The sequence below is a fragment of the Mirounga angustirostris genome, unplaced genomic scaffold, assembly GCF_029215605.1.
Source record: "Mirounga angustirostris isolate CCGP_5_RB_7025 unplaced genomic scaffold, mMirAng1.0.hap1 SCAF_5, whole genome shotgun sequence".
Taxonomy (NCBI): Eukaryota; Metazoa; Chordata; class Mammalia; order Carnivora; family Phocidae; genus Mirounga; species Mirounga angustirostris.
Genome location: NW_026991713.1, coordinates 171,556,530 through 171,582,505, shown reverse-complemented (window position 1 = coordinate 171,582,505; position 25,976 = coordinate 171,556,530). Strand labels below are relative to the sequence as shown.

Below are 25,976 nucleotides of genomic sequence, written 5' to 3'. Positions count from 1 at the left end.
CAGGAATCGGGGCGAAGTTAAAAACGGGGAGCACTGGCGGAGGGCAACGGGGAAAAGGGGGACGCCCAGAAAGCGGCCGCGAGCTGAGTTAGGGAGGGCAAGGCCAAGAAGCGGAAGGGCCGGGGCGGGACCAGGGCGGGGTGCGCGGGCGGGTGGGAGGGGCCGGTTGCGTCACGCGGCGTGGGCGGGGCCGCAGGGGGTTGTCCGCCCGCGGCACGCACAGCAGCCGCAGCCGCCTCGCGCCTGGTCCCGCGGTCGCAGCTCGAGCTACAGCGCCGCCGCCGTCGCCTCAGCTGCTCGCTTCGTGGGTCGGTCCCTCCGGCACACGGGCTCCAGCCGCGCCGTAGCCGCCCTCCGAGCCCTTCAGGCCGCCCCGGTCTCCTCACCCGGCCCGACCTAGCCCGCGAAGATGGTGGACCGCGAGCAACTGGTGCAGAAAGCCCGGCTGGCCGAGCAGGCGGAGCGCTACGACGACATGGCCGCGGCCATGAAGAACGTGAGTTTCTCCTCCCCTCCCCTCCCCCCGCCTCGCCCCAGCCCCTTCGCAGACAGACGCGGGTCTTCGCGTGGACAGCCCGGGGACTAGTCGTCAGTCGCGACTGCAGCGTTGGCTGCCCCTCCCCACCCACTCGGGGAGCTGGGGAGGGCCCCGACAGCGATGGGGACCCGGGCTGTGACGCGGCCTCTCCTCGAGCGTCCCTCAGGGTTGGCGGCGCTGCCTCCTCGGCCTTCCCCGGGCTCGGGCCGGGGCGGGATCTTGCAGGGCTGGTCTCGGGAGCGGGGTCTCTGGCCCCGTGTCTCCGGGTCCGCTGGGTACCTGAGCGGGGGCCGTGAACATCCTTTGTGCCCCACTTCCCCTCCTCCCAGCCTGGGCGTGGGGGCGGGGGACCGCATGGATGCGGTTCCTCTTTCTCTCCCTGGTGTCTGGGCGGCGCCTTTCCCATTCACTCATCAGGTCTCCTGGTTTTCTAATACTCCCCCCCCCCCCCGCCCCCAAACCTTCCCCACTGCCTCTCCTGATGGATCCTTTAGAACCTACCCAGGAAAAATGTAGGCTTTCCTGAAACCCTGGGCTCAGTGGTGCAAAACCGAAACCTCCTTGCTGCTCTCACGTTTTTCTTAACAAAAGGCTCCTCTTTCTTTATACCCCAAAGCAGGTCCTCTGGCTTTTAGGCAAGGGGAACGTATGTCTCGTTAGCTTTTTCACTGATCGTTCACAACATGTCCTCTTCATTTTTTCCTAATGTTTTTTGTATTGAAAAGGGTAGGTATTGTCTTTGAAATAAAGGTTATGCATTTAGCTGACTGGTTCAATTTGTGACACATGCTGTTTCTTTTTTAAATATAGGCACACATCTGTTGAAATTCCTATAAGTTGAAAAAATATTCTCTCTGATCTGATACTGCAAACAAAGCAGTGGTGGGAGGCAGTATCAAGTCATTCTAGAAGATTCTGCATTTGTCATATTGCAGGGAGCCTAGACTGGGTGGAGGCTGGGAGGAGTTATTTTAAAGGAGAAAAAGTCTTTTTTTTAAAATAATTTGTTTTAGGTATATCTGAGGCTTTTTTTTTTTTTTTTTTTTTAAGAAAAGCTAGCGCATCCTCATACTGATGAAAAGAGAATGCTGAACGCCAGTTGTCGCATTTTGTCTGGGATGCAGATTCCTGCCTGTATTGCACCATTTTGTCAGTAACACTACATTTATCTAATGGGCTATCAAGGAGTTTGATATTAGAGGAGGGGGCAAGTATTGAGCATTATTAAATGAAACATGGAGAATTATCTAATGAATGATTTAGGTTTCCCACTATCTTAATATTTAACTTCCTGCCTTATGTAACAAAGGTTTTGAAAATGCATTTCCAGTGTGAAGTGAATTCAGGAGTGTATCTTCTTGCATGTTAAATCTTGTTAATGAAGCAATATAGGTGTCACAGATTGATTCTTGAATAGCTTTGCTTTTTCATAAAAGATAACAATGCTGATGTTTTTTATTTAAGCCAGCTACCTTAACGAAAACGATTTTTATCTCATTAAGGAAGAGCCCTGAATCTGAAATTGGGAGTATTGCTGTATTAATGTATTGCCACAGATGCTGTCTTAAAAAACATTTTAAAGCTCAAATGATAACTTGTGCATTTAATAGATAACAGTATTGGAAATATGTTTAATTCATGCTATTTAGACTCTTCTAATTTTTCCATATTTCTAGTTTCACAGGAAAGTGAGTGACCTCGCACCTATATCCATAGCAACCCAGTGATGTCACACACAATGACACAGAGGCTGCAATGCACCTAAGGGCTGGTAGGGAGTATGCAAATGGCATTTGTCCAAGGTAATGCAGAAATTAGCAGATAAGCAGGTGGAATTGAGCACTTTACCTTATTCACCAGATAGGAGTTGGTCCAAAAAATAAGGATTTCATTTACCTTTAGGCATGCAAATCAGTGACCTCTAGGTATGCCTCTTCATTTTCCAATTTCTAGTTTACTCACAAGAGTATAAGATACATTTGTATTTTAAAACAGTTGTTTCGTTAAAATTGAACAATAATGGAATAAAATAGCAGTTCCAACAATAATGGAATAAAAATAGCAGTTTTAAACAAGAATATGTCTTCTGATCATAGTGCTGGGGTGGACTGTATGCTTGGGTTTATTGCAAGTTGCTAAGTTGGCAGGTTTTAATAAAAGCCTTAAAAATTATGACTTTCTGGGTCATTTTCAGTAATGTTAGTGAGAATTCGTTACAAAACACATTGAGATTTGGAAAAGTTCTCTTTTGCCATATTTATACTTCTTCTTGTCAGAGTATGGAGGAAAGAACAGTTTGTAAAATAAAGCATACCTTTTTTCAAACCTGTTTACTGTGACTGAGGAAGTATGCTTACCTCTGACCCTCATTTTCCTCATCTGTAAAATAGGTCAATATCTACTTGAAAAACTGAGGATTAAATAAGGAATGTAGTAGGTGCTCAAAAATAGTAACTATTTATAAAACTTTGTTTCTTCCTGTGTTTATAAAAGTCATCTCATCATGGAGAATTTGGAAAGTACAGAAAGATACAAAGAAAATACTCAGTCCTATCACTCAAGTGAGTGCCCTTCTAAGGCTGAAATCATCCTGATGATAGGGGGATTAAATTTATTTGCATTAAGTGAAATTATCCTAGTAATACTGTTGGGACCTGTGCAGAGTGGTAGTTGTGTGTGGGTGACCAGGAAGGGAATAGCATGCGGTGTTTTGAAGAAGGAAGGGGGAAGTTTGTTTTTTTAAGTTAATTTTTTTTAACTTTTTTTTTTTAAGATTTTATTTATTTGACAGAGACACAGCAAGAGAGGGAACACAAGCAGGGGGAGTGGGAGAGGAGAAGCAGGTTACCCTCTGAGAAGGGAGCCTGATGTGGGGCTCAATCCCAGGACCCTGGGACCATGACCTGAGCCGAAGGGAGACGCCCAATGACTGAGCCACCCAGGCGCCCCTGAAGTTAATTTTTTTTAGTAATCTCTACACCCAGTGCGGGGTTTGAACTAACAACCCGGAGATCACGAGTCACATGCTCTTCCAGCTGAGCCAGTCACGCACCCCAGAAGTTTAGTTTTTTAAGAGAAACCTGTAGTCTTCCATTTAAGGAGGAGTGAACACCTAGATGCTTCTTATTAGACAATTCTGTCTTGTCCTTGGGATGCTAATAGCCTCTCCAGAAGTTAATATGCTAAGTAGGCTACTGGTACTTGCCTCAGGAGGGAGAAAAGGTTCTGGGCTACTCATCTTGTTGAGGTGACTGGGTTGGGGGGCACTGGCTGCAAAAGGCTATCTTAATTATAAAAAAAGTCTTCTTAGAATCAATAAAGTTTAAAATTCTTACTATCTTAAATATTCTCTTTTTCCTGCTAGTTCTTCCAGGAGGCTAGATCAATAGCCATTATCACTAATGGAGTAATGACACCTCTGCGGACTTCAGAGGTGGGAGTTCTGCCAGCCATTATTCTAAGTCATGTGGTTTCAGTTGTTCTCTTCTTTGGGGTGGAAAGAATACAGATGACAGTTGGCTTTTTATGTAGTATTCTTTGCAATAACTGAAATGACATATTAAGTGCTTTTTGTAATTATTTAAAAAACCTTCCCCTATGTATTTTATGAATTACATCAACATAAAAGGTGTTGCTAAATGTATATCCTTGTTACAGAGCTTTGGGTTACTAACAGACCATGGGGAGAATTTTATCGCCTAGTACCTTCGGGAAACATTTATTTATTAAGCCAAACTCTAAATTATTAAAAAGTAGAGAAAATGATTTTGTTTTTATTGAGGTAAAAGTCACAGAATAATTAACCGTTTTCATATGTACAATGCAGTAACGTTCAGCACATTCACAATGTTGTGCATCTGTCATCTCTAGTTGAAAAAATGAGAAAATGGTATTTCTAAAAAGGGATGATGGTTTGGCTGTAGCTGGCTGGATTTCAAAACATTACTGATTCAGGAATGTGTCAATAATAAAGTAACCACAGCAGCTCACAGCCAATGGTAATCGGCACCCTTTTGTCTTTGTTTTCTGACATCTGAACCTTTTCAGCATAAATTGAAAAAAGAGACTTATCTTAGCTAGGCTTATATTTAAGAAGTTACAGAGCTTTAAAGCCATATGATGTTCCCTCAAATTAATAAGAACAATTTATCTGAAATCAGAACAAACTATTAACTATTTGGAGATTATGGAAATGTTGCTGGTTCTTACTGTGACTCATTTTCCACCCCAATGCTGCCTTCGTTATAAATGCTTTCCCTGCTGTGGGGCAGCGGTCCCCTAATGAACATTGTACAGTGCATTGAGAGGGTGAGCTTTTCAAACACAGGATGCTAAACTGACGGGAATCCCCTATGTATGATGTTACATTCATCTTTCGGGGGCTTCTGAGGTTGCCAAGAGTGTTTCACTCCCATTATCACCAGCCTTCACCCTTTTATCTGGCGGGGCATCTGATTATTTCTGTATTGCTATCAGATTCCATGGGATGTGGAAGAAAAGTACAGACCATTTTATAGGTTTAATATTCAAGGGGGAAAAAATCACACACAAATCACTGTTTTTTGTCTTTTTGCTTAAGTAAACTCTGTGCCCAATGTGGGGCTTGAACTCATGACCCCAGGATCGAGAGTCGTATGCCTTATCAACTGAGCCAGCCAGATGCCCCTCTTTTTGTCTTTCTAAGTTATGTTTCTTAATGCTTGAGCAGATATTTAAGACTGTAATCGTGGGAGGCTCTGCTTTTTTTTTTTTTAAGATTTTATTTATTTGACAGAGACACAGTGAGAGAGGGAATACAAGCAGGGGGAATGGGGGAGCAGGGAGCCCGACGCGGGACTCGATCCCAGGACCCTGGGACCACGACTCGAGCCGAAGGCAGACGCTTAACGACTGAGCCACCCAGGTGCCCCTCTGCTTGTTTTTGTAGGTTGAAAGGGCTACCAGTATCAGCTGCCTTAGAGTCTTTCCTTTCATAATCATTTTCCTGTTTTCTTCCCCAAATTCTATTTTAGGTATCCAATATGATTTTGGTTCACTACCACCACATCATCTTACTTTAAATTGGCACTCATAGAGGTCCTTGAATTTTGATTTTACTTTTTTATTAATTTGGGTAAAAAAACAGTTCCATGAAAAGTGATCAGTAGAAGTTCCCAAAAGAGAGCTTTAATTTTAAGATAAATGGTTAAAGAATTGGTTTGGTCCCATGATTTTGCAGCAACAATAAAAATTAAATCTTAAGGACTTTGCATCGGTCTTTTTTTTTTTTCTTCCTTTCTAAAGAACTAGTGAAGTCTAAGCCAAATTGTTAACAGCTTTTCACCTGTAAGGGTGTGTCCCACAGAGGGAGATTTTTCTTTACCTAAGTTGAATACTGTTCATGTGCTGCATAGCGGTAGTTGGATTGTGAGTAGGTAAATGGGAATGAGTGTGTTCTCACATATGTAGATTTTTTTCCATGAGATTTAGAAAGTAAATTTCCAAGTAAACTCATCGGTCTTATCTTCTTAATCTTTGAAGCAAGATCTTATTTTTGGAGAGATCGAAAGCCAAACTGAGTAGGACTCAGGTGTAGGGTCAGCTTTCTCCTCTTAATTCTGTTACTAGAACGGGTGTCAGAGCTGGGAATAGGACAGTGACAGCAATGGGCAGCTGCAAAAGTAATGACAGGAGCTCAAGAGGAGTCCCTTAGCCCCCCTCCCCCACAGCCGAGTGTGCAGAGTGGCTGCAGAGAAAAGGCTAAGAGGTAACAAGAGGAAGGCTTTTAAAGATGCAGGTTTGTTTTGAGGAGGTAGGTCATTTCAATTTCTTGAGCTTTCTGAAAGGAATTACTAATACGACACTTGAGCCTACCATATTTAAATAACCTGGATCTAATAATAGCGGTCTCTGGTGCCAGTACTTCAAGGATGTGGAAATAAGCTTAAACTTTTTTTTTTTTAACTGAATTGTTTCAATTCAGATCAATACAGTGCTCTTTTTGTAGCAGTCTAATATGAAAAAGTGGACGAGTAGGCCTCTGCACTGGTGGCCCCGGCGTGGATCTAGTAGCCGTGCAGATGGTCCCGTCCTCTTGCCAGCACAGTCTTACAGGAGGGCCTGCCTGACATGGGTAGACTGGTGGATAGATGCTATTTTCAAATGATATTCCACTCTTCACATATGACCTATGTCTAGTCTTTTTATTTTTTATTTTATTTTATTTTTTTTAAAGATTTTATTTATTTGAGAGAGAGAATGAGACAGAGAGAGAGAGCATGAGATGGGGGAGGATCAGAGGGAGAAGCAGACTCCCCGCTGAGCAGGAAGCCCGATGCAGGACTCGATCCCGTAACTCCAGGATCATGACCTGAGCCGAAGGCAGTCGCTTAACCAACTGAGCCACCCAGGCGCCCTGTCTAGTCTTTTTAAACTACATCTGTGCAATAGAAGTAGACTTCAGGCACTAGGTTTTTTCTATTAAGTTGAAAATGACCCAGTCCAGACGGGCAAGGAGAGAATAAGATAGGAGGCTAAGAACAGCAGGAAGGAACATCCCGAGGCACGGAAAAGCTCATGGGAACAACTGGGTAGTAGAGAAGGAATATTCTTTTTTTTTATTTATTTGAGACCGAGAAAATGAGAGAGAGAGAGAGCACATGAGAGGGGGGAGGGTCAGAGGGAGAAGCAGGCTCCTTGCTGAGCAGGGAGCCCGATGCCAGGATCATGACCTGAGCCGAAGGCAGTCGCTCAACCAACTGAGCCACCCAGGCGCCCAAGAAGGAATATTCTTTAAAAATTTTTTTAAGATTTTATTTTTAAGTTCCCTCTACACCCAGTGTGGGGCTCTAACTTAAAATGATCAAGAGTCAGCCAGGCGCCCCTAATTTTTTGTTTTGTTTTGAGAAGGAATATTCAGGAATATTTTGAATTTGGGGATGCTGTTATTTTTTTTTTAAAGACTTTATTTGAGGAAAGAGCATGAGAGAGAGAGAGCTGAGCAGGAGGGAGGGGTAGGGGGAGAGCAGACTCCCTGCTGAACAGGAGCCCCATATGGGACTCTGCCCCAGGACCCTGGGATCATGACCTGAGCCGAAGGCAGACGCTTAACCAGACGGAGCCACCCAGGCTCCAGGATGCTGTTATTTTCTAAGGGAGTCCGGTTTTTGGAAGGCTGTCATCAATGGGACTGATTACTGATGACAAAAATGTCTGGCCTTTAGGATGTTAGGAAATTTGGGAAAAAATTAACAGGTATCACCGTAATAATTCCCCATGCAGGGATATTTCCACCATGTCTTTTTCTGTAGGGTTTATTAGGCTTGCTTTTGTACCTTGCCTTCTCCCTTGACGTTATTTCAAGGATCTTTTATTTAACGTTTATACTCCTTCCAAATTTGTGTAATAGTGCCGTGAATACCTTTGTGGCTAAAGCTTCCAACATAGTTTATATATTAGAACAGAGACCCAAAAGTGGAATTGCTGAAAGACTAAGCATAATTTTTAAGGTTCTTAAAATCATTAATAGGTACTGAGTTTCCTTAAAAGTAGTGAAAAATGTAATTGAATAGGCATTACATACACATACTTCAAAATTCAAGGATACCCTATTGCACTTTTACTACCCGAAGAAAAAGAGTCACGGGGAGCTTGACTGCTAGCAGCAAATCTCCCTTTTTGTTGCTTTCTTGTGGTTGGAATGATTACCTTTAAAAAGAAAACACTGGGGCGCCTGGCTGGCTCAATCGGAAGAGCATGGGACTCTTGATCTCTGGGTGGTGAGTTTAAGCCTCACTTTGGGTGTAGAGATTACTTAAATAAACTTAAAAAAAAAAAAAGAAAACACTAATATGGAAATTTTCAAACACTTGTAGAGATGGATAGTAGAATATGTCTCCAAACAACCAGCTTCACCATTTGTCAGCATAGCAGTCAGTCTTTTATCTATGTACTTTCTTACTGGTTGGCCCCCTTGGGATTTACCATCTTGGAAGATGGCTTCTTACCAAAAATTGCCCCTCATTTGCCATAAATGCTCAAGTTACCAGCAAGATCTCCCTACATTCAAATTTGGCAACCTCTAATGTAGTTTCTTGCTTAAATCATTTAACCCAGGTGACAGATGATTTGCATTTTTTCCTTGATTTTAAGAGGTGCTTCTCTTTGAAACGCAGGCGCTGCCTCTACCATCAGCCTTTTCTCATGGCGGGGGGCGGGGATGAAAGCCTGGGTGTGTCATTAGGGGGCAGAGGATGGATGGTGTTAAGAGTTTGAACATTACAGGACTGTGATTCCTCTCTTACTGCCTTAGTTTTTGTTTTATTTTTGGAAAGGTAGATTCTTCTGTTAGTTCTGGCTTTTATGCCTAATCTGAAAGAAGAGCTAAAACCCAATTGGATTGTTGAGGACGATGTGAGGAAACAACTTTGCTTTTGTTTGGCTTTGTTGCTTGCCAGACATCTTTTAAAAAATCATTTTCGCCTTAAGGTCAGTATACTGCTGGGTGTTCAGATGGATGAATATGCTGGTGGGTAGGTAGTAAGCATATATCCTGGCTATCTGGCCCCAGACAACCTGGCTTTGAATCCGTGCTCACAGGTATGGAGCTGACCAATTTAATGAGTTAGCAGTAATTTAGCTGGATATATTGCCATTTTACTTATTTTTTTGCCATTTGAAGGTCCTGCAGGAAAACTTGAGATTTTTGGAAGGGGATCCATTTATTGAGGAAAGGAAAATAATATATAAATTTCAAACAGCTGTAATTTCAGTAATAGAGTAACAGGACATCGAAGTCACACTGGACTTCAGGGGCTATTTGGTACAGAAGCGATGCTGGAGTAGGGTGTTGGGCTAGAAGGGAAGGGGAGAGCATGGAGGGAGGAGGAATAGCCTGTGTAGTTTCAGAGTGTCTAGGAGCAAAATGTGCTGCGGTAGTGTGTGCATTTGAGGTACTCTTAGCAAGAGTCCACAGAAGTGAGTAGGGGCCAGTTCACAAAAGGCCTCATGAAGTCTGAGTTCTTCCTTAAACTATGGGGAGTCCTGGAAGGACTGTAGGCAGAAGAGGACCATAATTCGATTTTTGATCTGAAAAGATTTGGAAATTGAAAAGTACAGTGAGGGGCGCCTGGGTGGCTCAGTTGGTTAAGCGACTGCTTTCGGCTCAGGTCAGACGATCCTGGAGTCCCTGGATCGAGTCCCGCGAGTCCCGCGAGTCCCGCATCGGGCTCCCTGCTCGGCAGGGAGCCTGCTTCTCCCTCTGACCCTCCCCCCTCTCATGTGCTCTCTCTCTCATTCTCTCTGTCTCAAATAAATAAATAAAATCTTAAAAAAAAAAACTATAAAAAAAAAAGGACAGTGAGGCAGAGGGAGAGAGACTGATTAGATTGTTATGGGGGTTGAGTCTGAAGGGATGAGAACCTGGACAAGGACAGTGAGGGCAGGTCTGAGGGGGAGTTTGATGGCTGGAAACAGAAGAAAGAGGAGGGAGGAAAAATAATGGACGAGGTGAATTCCATTGTAGTCGAGCTGAGTTTAGGGAGCCATGTAAGTGGAGGCAGCTACATGTTAACACGTGCAAAGCACTTAGAACAGCACTGTGCACAGGGCAAGCACTGTTAATATTAATCGTTCATCGAATAAACGGATATTTTTGTAGGACCACTTAATGACTGGGCTCTTGTCCGAGAGCTGGGGAATACATGGTCCATCTCATGGCGTTCATGGAATGGACATTCTAGTGGGGGTCACTGTCTATCCATGATGGTTAAAACCAGGCATAGTAAGGTCACCTAGGGAAAGCGGAGAGTTGGGAGTCAGAATAAAGAAGCCGAGCCTATTAGTTGGTAGTGAGGAAGGCTGGAAACCAGGAGAGAATGCTAACGAAGGGAAGAGCGGGTCAGGAAAGGGGGAGTGGTTAGCAGTGTTGGATTCATTTAGGAATAGAGATTTAAGTTGAAGATGTAAGGAACGTTCGTTGGGGACTAGAAATAGGAAGGACAGTTGATGGCTTTTTTGAGTTGGGCGCAGGGGTGGTGGGGTGAGGGGTGAATGAAAGGTGAGGAAGTGCTGAGAAGTATAGACTTATTTTCAGGAACTTGATTTTTCAGGAAATAAGAAATGAGATAAAAGGCATCACTCATTTTCGTCCTGAACTTGGGTGATGTGTTAATGGGAAAAAACAGGTGAGGAGGAGGGAAGATCTAGGGGAGAGAAATGACTGCTGGGCTTATAGTGAGGGGGAGGAAACACTGGGTTGGCACACAGGGAGGAGGCAATGATAGCGCCAGTTGTCTGCTAAGAAAAGGCTCGGCTTCCCTCGTGGTCACTCTGTTCTGTGAAGAGGCCAGAGGAAGTAAGGATCGCGAGGCAGAAGGGCTCTGCTGAAGTTAGAAAAACCTTAATGTGCAGGGACTTGTCTTAGGTTGATGTCTCTCTCCCTGTCTCCTCTCACCTCAGTAGGAAAGTTTATATTCATACAAAAATAATTGAATTGATGGACCTTAGAAGAAAGAAATAAAGCCTGAAAGGAAAGAGAAAGGATGGGGTTTAGGAGCACGAGCTAGTAGGTAGGAGTGAGGACAGGTATAACTGGATGGAGTGTAAGAGTTTGATTTTAAAGGTGAGTGATTTTGAACAAGGAGGTCAGGGGTGTGGTTTGGGGGTTAAGTTGTCAAATTTGGTGAGATAATTGAACTATTATTTATAATTAATTTGGAGGAATAGCCTTGGATAATGGAAGTGAAACCAGAGATCTGGACACAGGTATGGACATAGGCGAACAGTCCCAATGAAAGTGAAGAGGACATTGATTCCAGGGGAAGTTGTAGAAGCCCAAGAAAAGGCCTAAAAGGAAATTATTATGAAGCGGAGTAAGTATGGGTTTGTATAAGAAGCTGTTTAATTTTTTTTTTTTTTTAAGATTTTATTTGAGAGAGAACGCGAGCAGGGAGAAGAGAGTGAAGCAGGCTCCCCGCTGAGCAGAGAGCCTGGCACAGGGCTTGTTCCCAGGACCCTGGGACCATGACCTGAGCTGAACGCAGATGGATGCTTAACCGACTGAGCCACCCAAGCACCCTGAGAAGCTGTTTAATTTTTAACTAATTTTGATTTAATTGCTTTTTAGAATAGGGTTATGTGACTACTAGCCATGGGAGGGCTAGAATTAGTATATCTGAATTTTTTCAAGACATTCGATCAGGTGTTTTCCTGATACGTGGGGTTAAACAGCAAGCTGCAAAGTTTTGACAAATGTCCTAATTGTTAGAAAGTCGGCAGGGGGGTGGGGCGCCTGGATGGCTCAGTCATTAAGCATCTGCCTTCGGTTCAGGTCATGATCCCAGGGTCCTGGGATTGAGCCCCGCATCGGGCTCCCTGCACTGCAGGAAGCTTGCTTCTCCCTCTCCTACTCCCCCTGCTTGTGTTCCCTCCCTGGCTGTCTCTCTGTCAAATAAATAAAATCTTTAAAAAAAAATTGTTAGAAAGTGGGATCAGACTGGAGCCATGGGTGGAACCTAGGCTACTGAAGTGGCCTTATTTTTGCTTAAAGTCTTGTACTTTGGCCCCCAAATTCAGCTTTTCATGATTACATTTGATGCAGATGGCACCCAACCGTAGCACTTTGGGGGGAAAGTGACATAGGGCATTAATTGAGATCTCAGTATGAATTGAGACTGACTGATTTTCAGAAGTTAATTTAAGCAGAATTTAACATTGCAATATAATAGTATTTTTTTTTTTTAAAGATTTTATTTATTCATTTGAGATACAGAGAGAGAGAGCATGAGCAGGGGGAAAGGCAGAGGGAGAGGGAGAAGCAGGCTTCCTGCTGAGCCAGGAGCCCAATGTGGGGCTTAATCGCAGGACCCTGGGATCATGACCCCAGCTGAAGACAGATGCTTAACTATCTCAGCCATCAGCCACCCAGGCGCCCCTGCAAGATAATGGTATTAAAATGAGCATATAAGTTAGGTTAGTTTTTGTTTATATCAGATTACCCAAAAGAAAGATTTCTTATTTCTCACAGTTCTGTTTGTTGGCCAAGTAGTTTTGGTTTAGACCAGCCTCGGTGTGGCTAGTTGAAACTACAGTGGCCACGGACGTTTCCCAGCAGCAAGCCCTTCCTGATAAGCACTGTTCAGGCCTCTGCAAAGGAAGTCACATGACCGAGTGCAGATGATAGGGGTGGGGAGCTAGATTCCATTTCTTCGTGGGAGGAGCTACAAAACATATTGCAAAGGAAGGAGATCTATACAGGGTTGGGAGGAATTGTTAGTGCTACTTACTTTTTTTTTTTTTTAAGATTTTATTTATTTGACAGCAAAAGAGGGAACACAAGCAGGGGGCAGTGGGAGAGGGAGAAGCAGGCTTCCCGCTGAGCAGGGAGCCTCATGTAGGGCTTGATCCCAGGACCCTGGGATCATGACCTGAGCCGAAGGCAGACACCTAACGACTGAGCCACCCAGCCCCCCATTAGTGCTACTTATGCAGACAATCTGGGCTTGATACATCATGTCACCTAAACATTCAAAAGTGACTGGTACCATGGTGATTCATTGGTGAGTGCAATGTGGTACCTGCCCCTAAGGACTTCAGTCATTGTGGGAAAAGGAACGATATATATTTAGCAGTACAAGGCATTAGAAGTAAGCAGTATACAAGATGCAAGGTAGAAGTTACTCATACACAGAGTGAGCAGTGATTAGAGCTGCCTGAGAATTTTTCAGAAGACTTCAGGAAGGAAGTGTATGTGGTATTGGAATTAGGACTTGAAGGATACATGGCGAATTTTTCTTTATGGGTTCTGGAAGTGTGTCTAGGTGGAAGAGCATGAGAGCACGGAAGTGTGCAGTATGAGGAAGAGTGTGAGTATCATGACCAAGCATTGATAACTTGGCACAGGGTTTTTCTGCCTTGGTACCATTGATAATTTGGACCATATTCTTCACTCTTAGAGAGGGGCTGAGCTGTGCATTGTAGGGTGTTCAGGAGCATCCCTGGCCTTTGCTCAATAGGTAATCTCTGTAGAGCTGATTTTAAGAAACTGCTGCAGTGTACCATAGTCCATATAGCACTTGTGTACACACGAGCTTGTTTAATTTTCTGCTGGGAGCGTACCCCTGTCTCCACCAAAACAGATCTATGATAAAAGCAGCAATTATAAATACTAGCTCATTTGTTTGCTTGCATTCAGCAGGTAGCCTGGCTGAACTTTGAAGTCTTGTATTCTCGGTAGCAGGCTGCAGGGTAGTGACAGAGCAGCTTACTTGCGGGAAGAGAGTCAGGAGGGTGAGGGGAGTTGTATACAGATCATGGAAACAGTAAGTAGCAAGACCCAAGAGTTGAGGAGGGCTGCCTTCACCTGTTTTGAGGAATTGATTGTGGCCCTGAGGGATAAAATTCTTAAGGCTAGCACATGGCAGTTGTAGGGAGATAAACTTGGTTTTACCATGAAGTTCGTTTCTTTTTTTTTAAGATTGATTGATTTATTTGAGAGCGAGAGAGAGAGCACAAGCAGGGGAAGATGCAGAGGGAGAGGGAGAAGCAGACTCCCTGCTGAGCTGGGAGCCCGATGCGGGACTCTATCTCAGGATCCTGCTGGGATCATGACCCGAGCCAGAGGCAGACGCTTAACCATCTGAGCCACCCAGGCGCCCATGAAGTTAGTTTCTGAAGGTGGATTTAGGCTGAGTTCTCACAGAAGGTGTGTAAGTAGAGGGTGGAAGACCTTCACTCAGGATCTGTAGGAGGGGAAGGAGCTGTGGTTTGGTATTAGTGTGGATTGTCTGTACTTCGGGAAATTAACATACATAATCTCAGTATGTTTCTCTCCTTGTCGTTCCCCACCCTGCCTCAATAGTGGCAAGAGTGAATGCTTTACAATGAAAAATACTTGTGGTAGGGAACGGAAATTTCTTAGCCCTTTTCAGATTTGCTTAAGTATACCTGAGTGATGAACCTACACAGTACTCTTGTTCTCATATTGGGGGAGGGGATGAGAAATAGTAACATACATCAGACTACATGGGAGTTTATTGGAAATCACAAGAGGAGAATTAATTATTAGAGGTTTGTGCTCTGTGACAAGTGACTTTGTATAGGCCCATGTATTACGAAGTGTGAAGTATTTGGAATTCGGAACTCCTTGAACACACAGGAGTTAATGTTTAATTGCTGGTGTGTGTGAAAGTGCTGTGTAGACTATGATATAGTGCAGCAGTTTTCTCTTTACAGCCTTATTGAGATAAAATCCACATACTGTATGGTTCACCCATTAAAAGTGTACAGTTCAGTGGTTTTTAGCATTTCAGGGTTGTGTTAGCTGGCGCCAGGATCAGAATCCTAGAATAAATATCATCATTCCCCAAAAAGAAACCCTGTACTCATTGGGAGTCATTGCCTACTCCCCTGCCCTCAAAACTCCCCAGCCCTAAGCAGCCACCAGTCGGTTTTGTGTTTCTGTAGAATTTGGGACATTTCCTGTCACTGGAGTCCTATAGTATGTGGTCTCTTCTGACAGGCATCTTTCATTTGGCATAGCCTCTTCACTGCCATCCATGTTGTAGCCTGTGTCCCCATTCCATTCCTTTTTATGCTTGAGTAATACTCCATTGTTTGGATAATACTGCATTTAATTTAGTCTGCTTACCAGTTGACATTTAGATTGTTTTCGCTTTTGGCTGTTTTGAGTAATGCTGCTAAGAACCTTTGTGTACAAGTTTTTGTGTGGACATTGTGTTTTCATTTCTCTTGTATGTACTCACCTACCGGTGGAATTGCTGAGTCATGTGGTAATTCGACATTTTCAGGAACATGGTGCTGCCATTCTTTATTTTAAGGTTTTTATTTATTTGAGAGAAAGAACAAGTGGGAAGGAGAGGCAGAGGGAGAGGGAGAAGCAGGCTCTCCACCAAGTACATTACTGCCTTTGGGCTTTTTTTTTTTTTTTTTTAAACTTGGTTCTCAAAATTGGTTTTAAACTTTAATTGTAGATACAGTTATCAGGGTGAATTATGGAGTGGGTTTGTTTGAATTGGTACTGTAACAGGTCAAAATCCAGTCTTCTCAATCTCGACTGCTTCCCAGCCACTCTGTTTTCACACCTTTCTAGAAATACACTGAGAAGACAGATACTTTCTGAGTGGCTAAGAATTCCACAGTATGGATGTGGCATAATCTTAATTAGTTTCTTTTTTAAAAATAATTTTAAAAAATAAAAATAATTTTTTTTTAAACATTTTATTTATTTGACAGAGAGAGAACACAAGCAGGGGGAGAGGGAGAAGCAGGCTCCCGGCTGAACAAGGAGCCCAGCGTGGGGCTCGTTCCCAGGACCCTGGGATCGTGACCTGAGTCAAAGGCAGACACTTAACCACCCAGGCGCCCCTAACAAGTTTCTTGCTGAAGACCACTTAGGTGGTTCCAGGCTTTAGCTGTTAGCAATAATGCAGTGAATCAGTTTCTGGGAAGGGAATTGCAGAGGGGCGCCTGGCTGGCTCAGTCCCAGCAGCGTAGGACTCTTGATCTTAGGGCTGGGAGTTGAAGCCCCACGTTGGGTTAGAGCTTACTTTAAAAAACGGGGGTAGGGGTGGGCATTGCGGAGGCAAAAGGCTGTTGACTATTTGTAATTTTGTTAGTCCTTTCCAGATTGTCCTCCATAAAGGTTGTACCGGTTTATAGTTTCCCACCATGGATGAGAGTGCTGTTGACACCATCACCTTCACAGCAAGTCACAAGACTTCGGCATTGCCAGTCTGATTGGTGGTTTATTCCTCTGCCTGTACAGTATATAGATCATGTGTCCATTATGTGGATACTGATGCCCATCCTGCACCTTGTCATCTTATTTTTTCTGTTTTTGGCATAGGGTGTTCATATATAGCAATCCCTGTGTTTATCTTTTTCATGTCCTCTTGGCACTTCCAGGTGGTTAGTACTCCAAACCTAGGGGCACAAAAAAATGTAAGATGGGGCCAAATGTTATACCTAGTGTCTGCTAGTCCCCCCCCTTTTTCCATCTTTTCTTTACAAGACTATTTTTTTAGAGCAGTTTTAGGTTCATAGTGAAATTGAGTGGAAAGCACAGAGCTCCCGTGTACCATCCCTGCCCACAGCACCCGCCCCCCCCACTATCAACATCTCAGTGGTTTGTTATAATCAGTGTTTATAATCAGTGTCCTGGGGGCACCTGAGTGGCTCAAGCCCCACATCGGGCTCCCTGCTCTGTGGGAAGCCTGCTTCTCCATCTCCCATTCCTCCTGCTTGTGTTCCCTCTCTCGCTGTGTCTCTCTCTGTCAAATAAATAAATAAAATCTTTAAAAAAAATAATAATCAGCGTCCTGAGACCTACAGTGACACATTGTTATCAGCCGAAGCCCATGGTTTACATTAGGGTTCACTTGGGGTGTACATTCTGTGGATTTTGGCAAGTGTGTAATGACAAGCATCCACCATTAGAGTATCATACGGAATAGTTTCACCACCCTAAAAATCCTTTCACAATCACCTATTCATCCCTTCTGTCTTGTTTTTTGGATGTGAACCCAGTTCTTTCTTTGTGGAAACTTTCAGTGTTCTTAAATTAGTGTGTCTTATGTTCACTACTGTAACTCCTATTTTCTTTTTTTAAGATTTCGTAGAGCAGAGAGAGCACAAGTCGGGGGGGGAGGTGCAGAAGGAGAGGGAGAAGCAGGCTCCCCTTTGAGCAGGAAGCCCAAAGCTGAGCTGGATCCCAGGACCCCAGGACCATGACCTGAGCCAAAGGCAGAGGCTTAACCCACTGAGGTACCCAGGCGCCCCTTATTTTTTTAACTTCTACACAAGCTTTTGCGAGATAGAAATAGATTTTAAATAAAATAAGCCTGATGCAAGTTTTTTTCTTATTTAAGAAGATATTAAATATATGAAGTTGCATTCATTACAATTTAAGGTTCTTGATAAGTTGAGGAAATTGTAAAAGACTGGGTGCTCTAAGTGTTGGGGTCAAAAAGTCATCTAAATAGCTTTCCAAGATTCTCAAGGGTTGCTAATCTTCATTGAAAAGTCTCTGCATCAACTCTTAGGGGAAAACACTAATTAATATCTGATTCCTTAGCATCTGGGATTTGGGGAGTTCCAGTTCTTAAACTGTCCTTTAACTATCTGAGAATAACAGACTTTGGGGGTCTTTTTACTCATCTGTTTATCTTTAGCTCACTAAAAGAAATTTGAACTTGGGCTAGTATCCTAGTCATTGAGAAGAGAGAAACCTTAATTTTGTTTTTAGGCAGAACATGTGACATGCCAGAGGATGCGGACTTCCTACATTTTACAACAGCCAGGACAGTGTATTTTGGGGACCGTATTTACAAGTGTTGCATTCTTAGAAACAATTCAGTGACTGTTTGGAAAAATAATTACCTCCCTTCCCAGATGATACATATCTCTCATCTTCCCACATTGAATTCTCTCATTCTATCTTGGTTACTATGAGCATATATTTTTTTTCCTTTTAAAAGTTATCTTTTGGGGGCACCTGGGTGGCTCAGTCGTTAGGCGTCTGCCTTCGGCTTGGGTCATGATCCCAGGGTCCTTCGATCGAGCCCTGCATCGGGCTCCCTGCTGAGCGGGAAGCCTATTTCTCCCTCTCCCACTCTGCCCCCGCTTGTGTTCCTTCTCTCGCTGTGTCTCTGTCAAATAAATAAAATCTTAAAACAAAAAAGGTATCTTTTGACTTCATATATATTTTAAAGATTTTATTTATTCATTCGAGAGAGAGAGAGAGCATAAGCAGGGGGAGAGGGGGAAGCAGATTCCCCACTGAGCTGGGAGCCTGATGGGTGGGGTTCCATCCCCGGACCTGAGGAGATCATGACCTGAGCCTCCCAGATGCCCCATCTTTTGACTTTCAAAACTAGTACCTTTGGGATCTCTATTTTAATGTAAAAATCACAGATTCATTCTCACACAAGTCCTTTTGATCTTAAGGGTTTTTTGAAATTCTGATTTAAGGTTTTTAGAGAAACTTTCCTTTGAGCAGACTTTTTAAGAGTTAAAGGTTTTTCCCTCTAACTTAGTTTTTCAGTGGCAGAGAACATCTGGGTATGTTCCAAATGTGGTTGAGTTTATTGTATCTAAAGGTGATATTGACACTTCATAATCTCCATGTTTCTGTTTGAGGCAACTATACAGACTTTACATAAGCACACAGTGCTGCCTCTGGGCTCTGCAGCTATACTTCATTTGCAGCAGGAGGAGACCCAGCAGTATAGGGTACTGGTGAGGTCATTTGAGCTTTAAATAGTTGCTGGCTCTGGAAATAAGGACAGCATGATTTAGGGGAAAGGCCAGAACTCCATCTCAATGGCCTTAGGCACTCTGGCTTCTCTCTGCATTGGAGACAGTGATCAGGTTGCAGTAGAGGCAGCCAGCCTTTGGTATTCAGTGAATATAGGCTGCAGTCCTATGGTATGCGTGCCTGAGGTTTACAAAGGCCTCAGCATGTTTGAAAGTCAGTCTGGGGAGTTTTTTCAGGCTATATGAAACCAAAGTTTATGGAAAGGAAGTGATGTAAGGTAGCTAAGGAAATTTCAATTTAGAAGAGAGAACAGGATGAAATGGAGATGCGATACTTGATACAGGGATATAAGCTAGCAGATGGTTATGTAAGAAATTTAGAGGCTTCTTATGCTGAGAATTAAAATGGAAAATTATTCAAGGTATTCTCAAAAGTAATTGCTCACACCTCTGTCACTTTACTGGGTCAAGAGCACTTTATCGTTTATCTGATACACTTTTACAATAACTTTATGAAAGAGGCAGAAATCTGGGTTTAACAGAAAAGAAAATCAAGGCCCAGAGAGATGACAATTTTGCCTCAAGGTCACTTAGTAAATGGTGGGACTGGGAAAACCCATCTTCTGGGTTAGGTGAATACACATCAGAAATCAGCAGGAGTGACAGTGTGGTCTGTGGGTTGAGCAGAGGGTCTCCAAAGCCTAGAATATAGAAAGAATTGGATATGGGGAGAAAAAAAAGAATTGGATGTATGATATGAGCTGCCTTATGCCAGAGAAGTGGTGTTTCCACAGGGGAATGGGGGTCGGGGGTCATAGAATGGAAAGCACCTCTGTCCTGGTTTCCTTCTGCTCTGAAGTCCAGTAGTACAGAAACCCTGTCTTCCCAACTCTGCCGTCAGTTTCACAAGAAGGCCATGTCTGGTAGAGGTCTTATTCTTTAGTATAATGGGAGAATCAAAAATGCATAGTAAAAGGGTAACATAAGAAAAGCTGCTAATCAGTATAGGAAATATTTTGAGTATAGGGTACCTGGGTGGCTCAGTCGGTTAAGCGTCTGCCTTTGACTCAGGTTGTGATCCCAGGGTGCTGGGATCAAGCCCCACATCAGGCTCCGTGCTCAGCTTGGCATCTGCTTCTCCCTCTGCCCCTCCCCCCACTGGTGCACGCTTGCATTCTCTCTCAAATAAATAAAATCTTTAAAAAAAATTTGAGTATATGTCATTTGCTAGATAACTGTGGGAATTAGTGAGCAAAGGATGATTAATTCTTTCAAAGAATGAATTGCTTGCAGTAAACTCATAAGTATGATTTGGTTTGTGTTCTGATTTAATTATCTCCTGAGAGATACTATTTAATTTACACAACCAGTTGCACTAAGCATAACCCTTCCCACCTCCCGGGTTATGAAAGTGCCATACATACTAAATGTGAATGATTCACACACAGAAAAAGTCTCTTGGTATCCCAACCCCCCCCCAAATAGTTTTGGTCTTTCACTTTGGATTATGTCTCCCTGCCCTCCCTTCACATCTATAAGTAATAACAGATGTTGTATAGATGCTACGGTTGATCCACACAGGGATCAGTGAGGATTAAAGAGAGTGGCCAGTTTTAACGGGGTGGAAGGAGAGATGGGGAAGATTTCATAGAGGATGTGCATATTAACTGTCAACTTGGTTCTTGACACTTGTATAAGTATTCCGGGCAGGGGGAGAAGAACAAAGGGCAGAAGTATGAAGTTTTTGTTATACTTAACATGTTACGACTGGAGCCAAAGGTAGGAGAGGACAAGGTGAGAGAAGTATCTAGTCCTTCTGAAATAGTTGATGACCTGGGATTCTTGATGTTGTGGCTTAGCCACTGACTTAGTATACACCAGTTTAGATACAATAGCCAGACAGACAAAAATGTGCTGTCTGATTAGGAATAAAAAATAAGCTCTAGCCTCCTTGTAAAAGTTTCTCTTTTATGTGGTGGACAGTAGTATATGGCTCTGATATGACAGGCATGCAGTAACAAATTAAGTGAATGTAGTGTTATTGACTCGATTTAATTTTTTTGTTATAAGCAGTTTTTTGGTAGTCATAAAAATATAGATCATTGGTGTGACGTTGCTCTAGTTTCCTCAGGGTGGTTAATCATTGGGATGATGAAGATTGAAACTTAGAAATGTCCGTATTGAAAGAAGCATTAATTCCTCTGACCACTTCAGCTTAGAAGTACCTTGCTCATCTCTGCATTCTTTTGTATCACTGATAGTGTTCGGAGTGCAACAAATGTGTTCTCACGGTTGCTAACATATCTCAGTGTTCAGACTCAGTCCCGTGCCCCCAGTTTTGACTTCCCTTCCTGAGGTTTGTAATTCATATAGTCTTAACCCAAGAGCAGAAAAGCCACCTCCTGTCTCAAAAGGCAACTTGAATTTGACTTCTGAATATTCTCACTGAAAAGGGATGGAACTGAGTAGACAGGACAAGGTTGGAAGGAAAGTGTCAGTTTGATTGCCAAAAAAACTGTTGAGGTATCTAACAGCCACCTGTGCTTAAAATCCCCAGGATTGGTATATATGTAATGTTACAGGAGAGAACTATTGACCTTTTGCAATTTAGATCCAAATTTGGTTTGTCATCTAAGAGCTCACCTTGATAGATCTTCAATGAAACAGCTATGTGAAAAGTATGTGTCCTTTTCTAGGGAAGAAGCAGGGGTTCAGGCACCACTGATCCAGCTTCAGTGTTTTCCTTGTTTGTCATTTGTTCCAACTGTCCCCCTTCCGCGCATCTACACAGTCTCACCACTCTGTCCATCGCTTTAGTCACCTGGTGGATCTGTTAGTGTTGTAGTGGCATAAAGATGTGGTCGACCCAAGCAACATCATCTGGACCATAACTATTCTTTATTCTCTCCTCCTCATAGGTGACAGAACTGAATGAGCCACTGTCCAATGAAGAGAGAAACCTCCTGTCTGTGGCCTACAAGAATGTTGTTGGGGCACGCCGTTCTTCCTGGAGGGTCATTAGTAGCATTGAGCAGAAGACATCTGCAGATGGCAATGAGAAGAAGATTGAGATGGTCCGTGCTTACCGTGAAAAAATCGAGAAGGAGCTGGAAGCGGTATGTCAGGATGTGCTGAGCCTGCTGGATAACTACCTGATCAAGAATTGCAGTGAGACCCAGTACGAGAGCAAAGTGTTTTACCTGAAGATGAAAGGGGACTATTATCGCTACCTGGCTGAAGTCGCCACTGGAGAGAAGAGGGCGACCGTCGTGGAGTCCTCTGAGAAGGCCTATAGCGAAGCCCACGAGATCAGCAAGGAGCACATGCAGCCTACTCACCCCATTAGATTAGGCCTGGCTCTTAACTACTCCGTTTTCTACTACGAGATCCAGAATGCCCCAGAGCAAGCCTGCCACTTGGCCAAGACCGCCTTCGATGACGCCATTGCCGAGCTCGACACTCTGAACGAGGACTCCTACAAGGACTCCACTCTCATCATGCAGCTCCTCCGCGACAACCTAACGCTCTGGACAAGCGATCAGCAAGACGACGACGGCGGCGAAGGCAACAATTAAGGCCCCCAGGTGGACTGGCAGCGCCCGCTGATGCTACTACTGCAGTCTTTATTTTTTCCCATGAGCTGGGGGTCGGGTGGGGGAGGGAAAGGGAGGGACGACCTTCCTAGGGAGAAGCCCACGACCTGTCCTGTCTTTGATTGCCTCTTTTGACATTTTTGCCAAAATACCACTAGTGGAAAGTCAGGCTAGCTGTGCTGGTATTGGAATAGCAGCCTCACACTGGCGTATGGACTGTTCTGTAGATGAATGCAGGTGGAGCTGTCTGTCTTTAATCTAACTTATTGCTAGAGAGTAGGGTTTTAAGACGAAAAGAAAACTGAAACAGGATGGCCCTCATTCAGTAAGTTCTGTGGTTCCAGTAAGGATTTGTATATACATACGCTCTTGTCCTACGTTTTGGGTACTTTCTATCTCATCTGTTCTAGCTGTGCGTTTTTTTTCAGGGTGTACTCGACCAGCCATGGACTAGTTTAAATCCCAAACTGACAGGCTTGGCACATAAGGTGTGTTTATCCTTATGGTTTAGGCCTTGCCAGTTTCCTGAAGTCTCGGATTAGCTGACAGTATTAACACTAAATTGCAGTTTACAGTATTTCTACATTACAGCCATATGTAACATCAAGCCATTGATTGTGTATTTTTCTTTGCTAGTCATTTTGGCTTTACATCCTTAGCCTTATCCAGGTTGGTTTTGCTGTTCGCTGTCTCCTAGGCCAAAAGGCTTGCCTGAGGAGAATTCAAAGCTACTTAGGTTTTAGGTGCTTGGCAGGTGGCTGTGGGATTTTTGTCCTTTCCTCTTAACTCAAATCCACCACAAAAATGATTAATCACTTTAATAGAAACGTTAAACACCACAAAAATAGAGAAAATTCAGGTCTGTATGTCATTTATTGTGTTGATATTTTCAGAGAACTCCTGATTTTTAAGCTGCCACAGCTCCTTCCTCAGGGATCACGCTGCCATCACTCTTCACTTGAGTGTTCCCCACTGGACCTTCTGCTGGTGGCTCTTGGGAGGGTGGAGACGCTGTTGAGCTAGAGAAGCTGGGCAGTCATCTTGAGGAAGTTTGTGGTGCAGTGTGTGGAAATTCAGGTGCTAGAAGCTTACTGGTAGAAAAATCCAAAGGAAGAGCTCTTCTATTCATAAGCATTCTGTCCAATTTTGGGAGCCTCGTAAGTATGTCCGTTTTTCCTCCCCAAAAACACTCCTTCCCCAAGCAGTTGTTGTCGGAAGATGAACTAAAGTCATTCTCAGATAATAAATCACTCCTATTTGACCAAGATTTTTTCTAAATAATATATTTTTTTTAATGAAAGCATTGAAGTGGGAGAGTCCTTTCTCTCTTATACAGTTGACACACGCTCTGGAATCGAAAACTACATTGCTGTTTCCACAAATCTGTTCTCAGTTAGCCTTAGGTCCTTCATTCTCATTTTGGAAAAATCTGTCTGAAAACATGACCTGTTGAGTGTGTGTTCAGCCTTTTTTACAAGATCAGAAACGGTATGAACTCCCGAGATCTAGGTAATGACGCCAGACTTGTTTTGTCTGTTCCTTTGGTTTATTTAGTCAAGGAGAGGTATGAGTAGTAATTGAGGAGACACTTGACAGTTGCTTTTGCTGTTTACCAAAATTGAACTTAGAGTTGGGAAATGAAGATGTTTGACAGGATCCAGGTGACAGTGAAGAACAGAACGGTGATGCCCTGTAGCATGGCACAGTTTACCCAGCATGACTTTCCTTAGAAGGTTCCCTCCATACGCTAGAGCAAAAGTCCCAGTTAACTGAACCCTAGCAGAACTAGAAGAGAGCTGTACAGCTTTATGTGCCATCACCGGGGCCTAAAGTCAATGCCATGGATGGGAAATGAATTGGGGGGAGGGGGGGTAGGTGGGGCTTTCCTTAACTTATCTTCATGTCCAGTGAGCAGTGTTGTGTCCTTCCTTGTAGCCTTTGGAAATGATTTACTGGAATTACAAAACCTATTTTTTCTTTTAAATTTCAGCTTTGGCTCTGGCTGCTTTTTAGAATAATGCAAGATGCAGTTATACCTGAGGGCTAAAAATGAAGAGGGAATGGGAGACTTGATATTTAAGCAGCTTGAATGGTTTCTTTTCTTTTCTTTATTTTTAAAGAAATGCACTTGCCTCTGATACTGTCTCTCCAGTGAAATGATCACTCCTCCATTACTCTATTGATACAATATTGTGCATGCTAGTGTTGTATTTCTATACAGTAGCTTGAAATTTATTAACTTATACTGTAGGTGTTATGTATTCCTATGACAAAAAAAAAATTAAGTCTTCAAATTTTTTAAAGTTTTTTTTAATTTAATTTTTTCCTTTTGGGGGTACAGTTTGCTCTACCAAATAGTGATCGTAACAAATTGATCTGTTTTGGATGTTGCTATAGTGACATGCAGTTATATATTTTGTTTTTTGGGTGGGGGGGGGAAGCAAAAGAAAACACCAGTGTTAGCTTAATCTTAATGTCTGGTGTTTGTCATGGTGAAATTATAACTATTACAGTGTAGGAGAACAATGAATATGTTCTCTGAATGAGCCTTTGTGCTTTTTGTCATGTTATGCAGTGAACTATTTTTAAGGTCTAATCAGTGATTATTTTTCCAACTCCGTGTTTCTCTAAGGAATTATTTCACACACGGACCATTCTTAGCAGTTTTCCTCAGTGATGGAATATCATGAATGTGAGTCATTATGTAGCTGTCGTACATTGAGCAAATAAACTTACAGATCTGATGTCAGTGCTACTTAGTTTTATTTAAATGACTTTAATTTCCCTTTGCTTTCCAAGGGTTGGTTGGACTGGGGGCAAGGGACAACACTGTCTTGGAAAGTGTTTATAGCTGGGAGTCAGACCTGTGTTTTCTGACCTTGAAAAATCATTGCACCTTTTGGGCCTCCATTGTTGCTCCTACAGAATGAGCATGTTCAGATAGATCTCTAAAGGCCTTTCAGAGGGTGTGATTTGTGAAAAGCACAGATCTGAGTTTGAATTATGGCTCCTTTTGATCCTTGGGCAAATTCTGAAACTTCTGAGCTTTGGGGTGTAGCTCTAAATGGAAACTGGGTCACGTGCCTGGTTCGGTCTCCCAGTGAGGCACCCAGTATTGTTGGAGATCTCATTAAGTCTTAGTTGAGGTGGTTCTTTGTGCTGAAAATGTTCATAAATAAATGGTCTTACGTCTAGTCCCTCTGAGGTGCTTGGCAGCCTCAGTTGGTATGGCCTGAGCTCTCAGTAGCGTTGCTGTTGCTGGTCGCAGCTGTCAGAATGCACCCCCCACGTGAATCACGTCCCTGGGTGTGGGGGTGTTCTGCCTTGATCACTGTGGGGAGGGATATTTGTCTATAGGAAGGAAGAATGCCAAGGCAAAGGCTTTCCTCCATCAGCTTGGGTATGCTCCAGCAAAGGGGTGGGGGGGTGCGGGGTATTTGAAAGAGGGTGGCTTTTTAATTTTGGGGGTAATCGGAATTCACACTGTAGGAATAATGATTTGTGTGAACCAAGTTTTCCCGCGTACTGGAGGAATTCACCTATGTTGGCTCATTTGTCACTCAGAACCACCCTGGGTGCCGCCACGGGTACAG

At 43.3% G+C, this 25,976-nt stretch overlaps 1 protein-coding gene across 1 annotated transcript; it reads left to right on the top strand.

Annotated features, from left to right (window-relative positions):
• Window positions 1–211: 211 nt before the first annotated feature.
• On the top strand, window positions 212–25,127 carry YWHAG (tyrosine 3-monooxygenase/tryptophan 5-monooxygenase activation protein gamma). The gene is made up of 2 exons (XM_045875590.3): window positions 212–496; window positions 21,709–25,127. The coding sequence occupies exons 1-2, from the start codon at window positions 410–412 to the stop codon at window positions 22,363–22,365; spliced, it is 744 nt and encodes a 247-aa protein (XP_045731546.1). The 5' UTR covers window positions 212–409; the 3' UTR covers window positions 22,366–25,127.
• The last annotated feature ends 849 nt before the right edge of the window (window positions 25,128–25,976 follow it).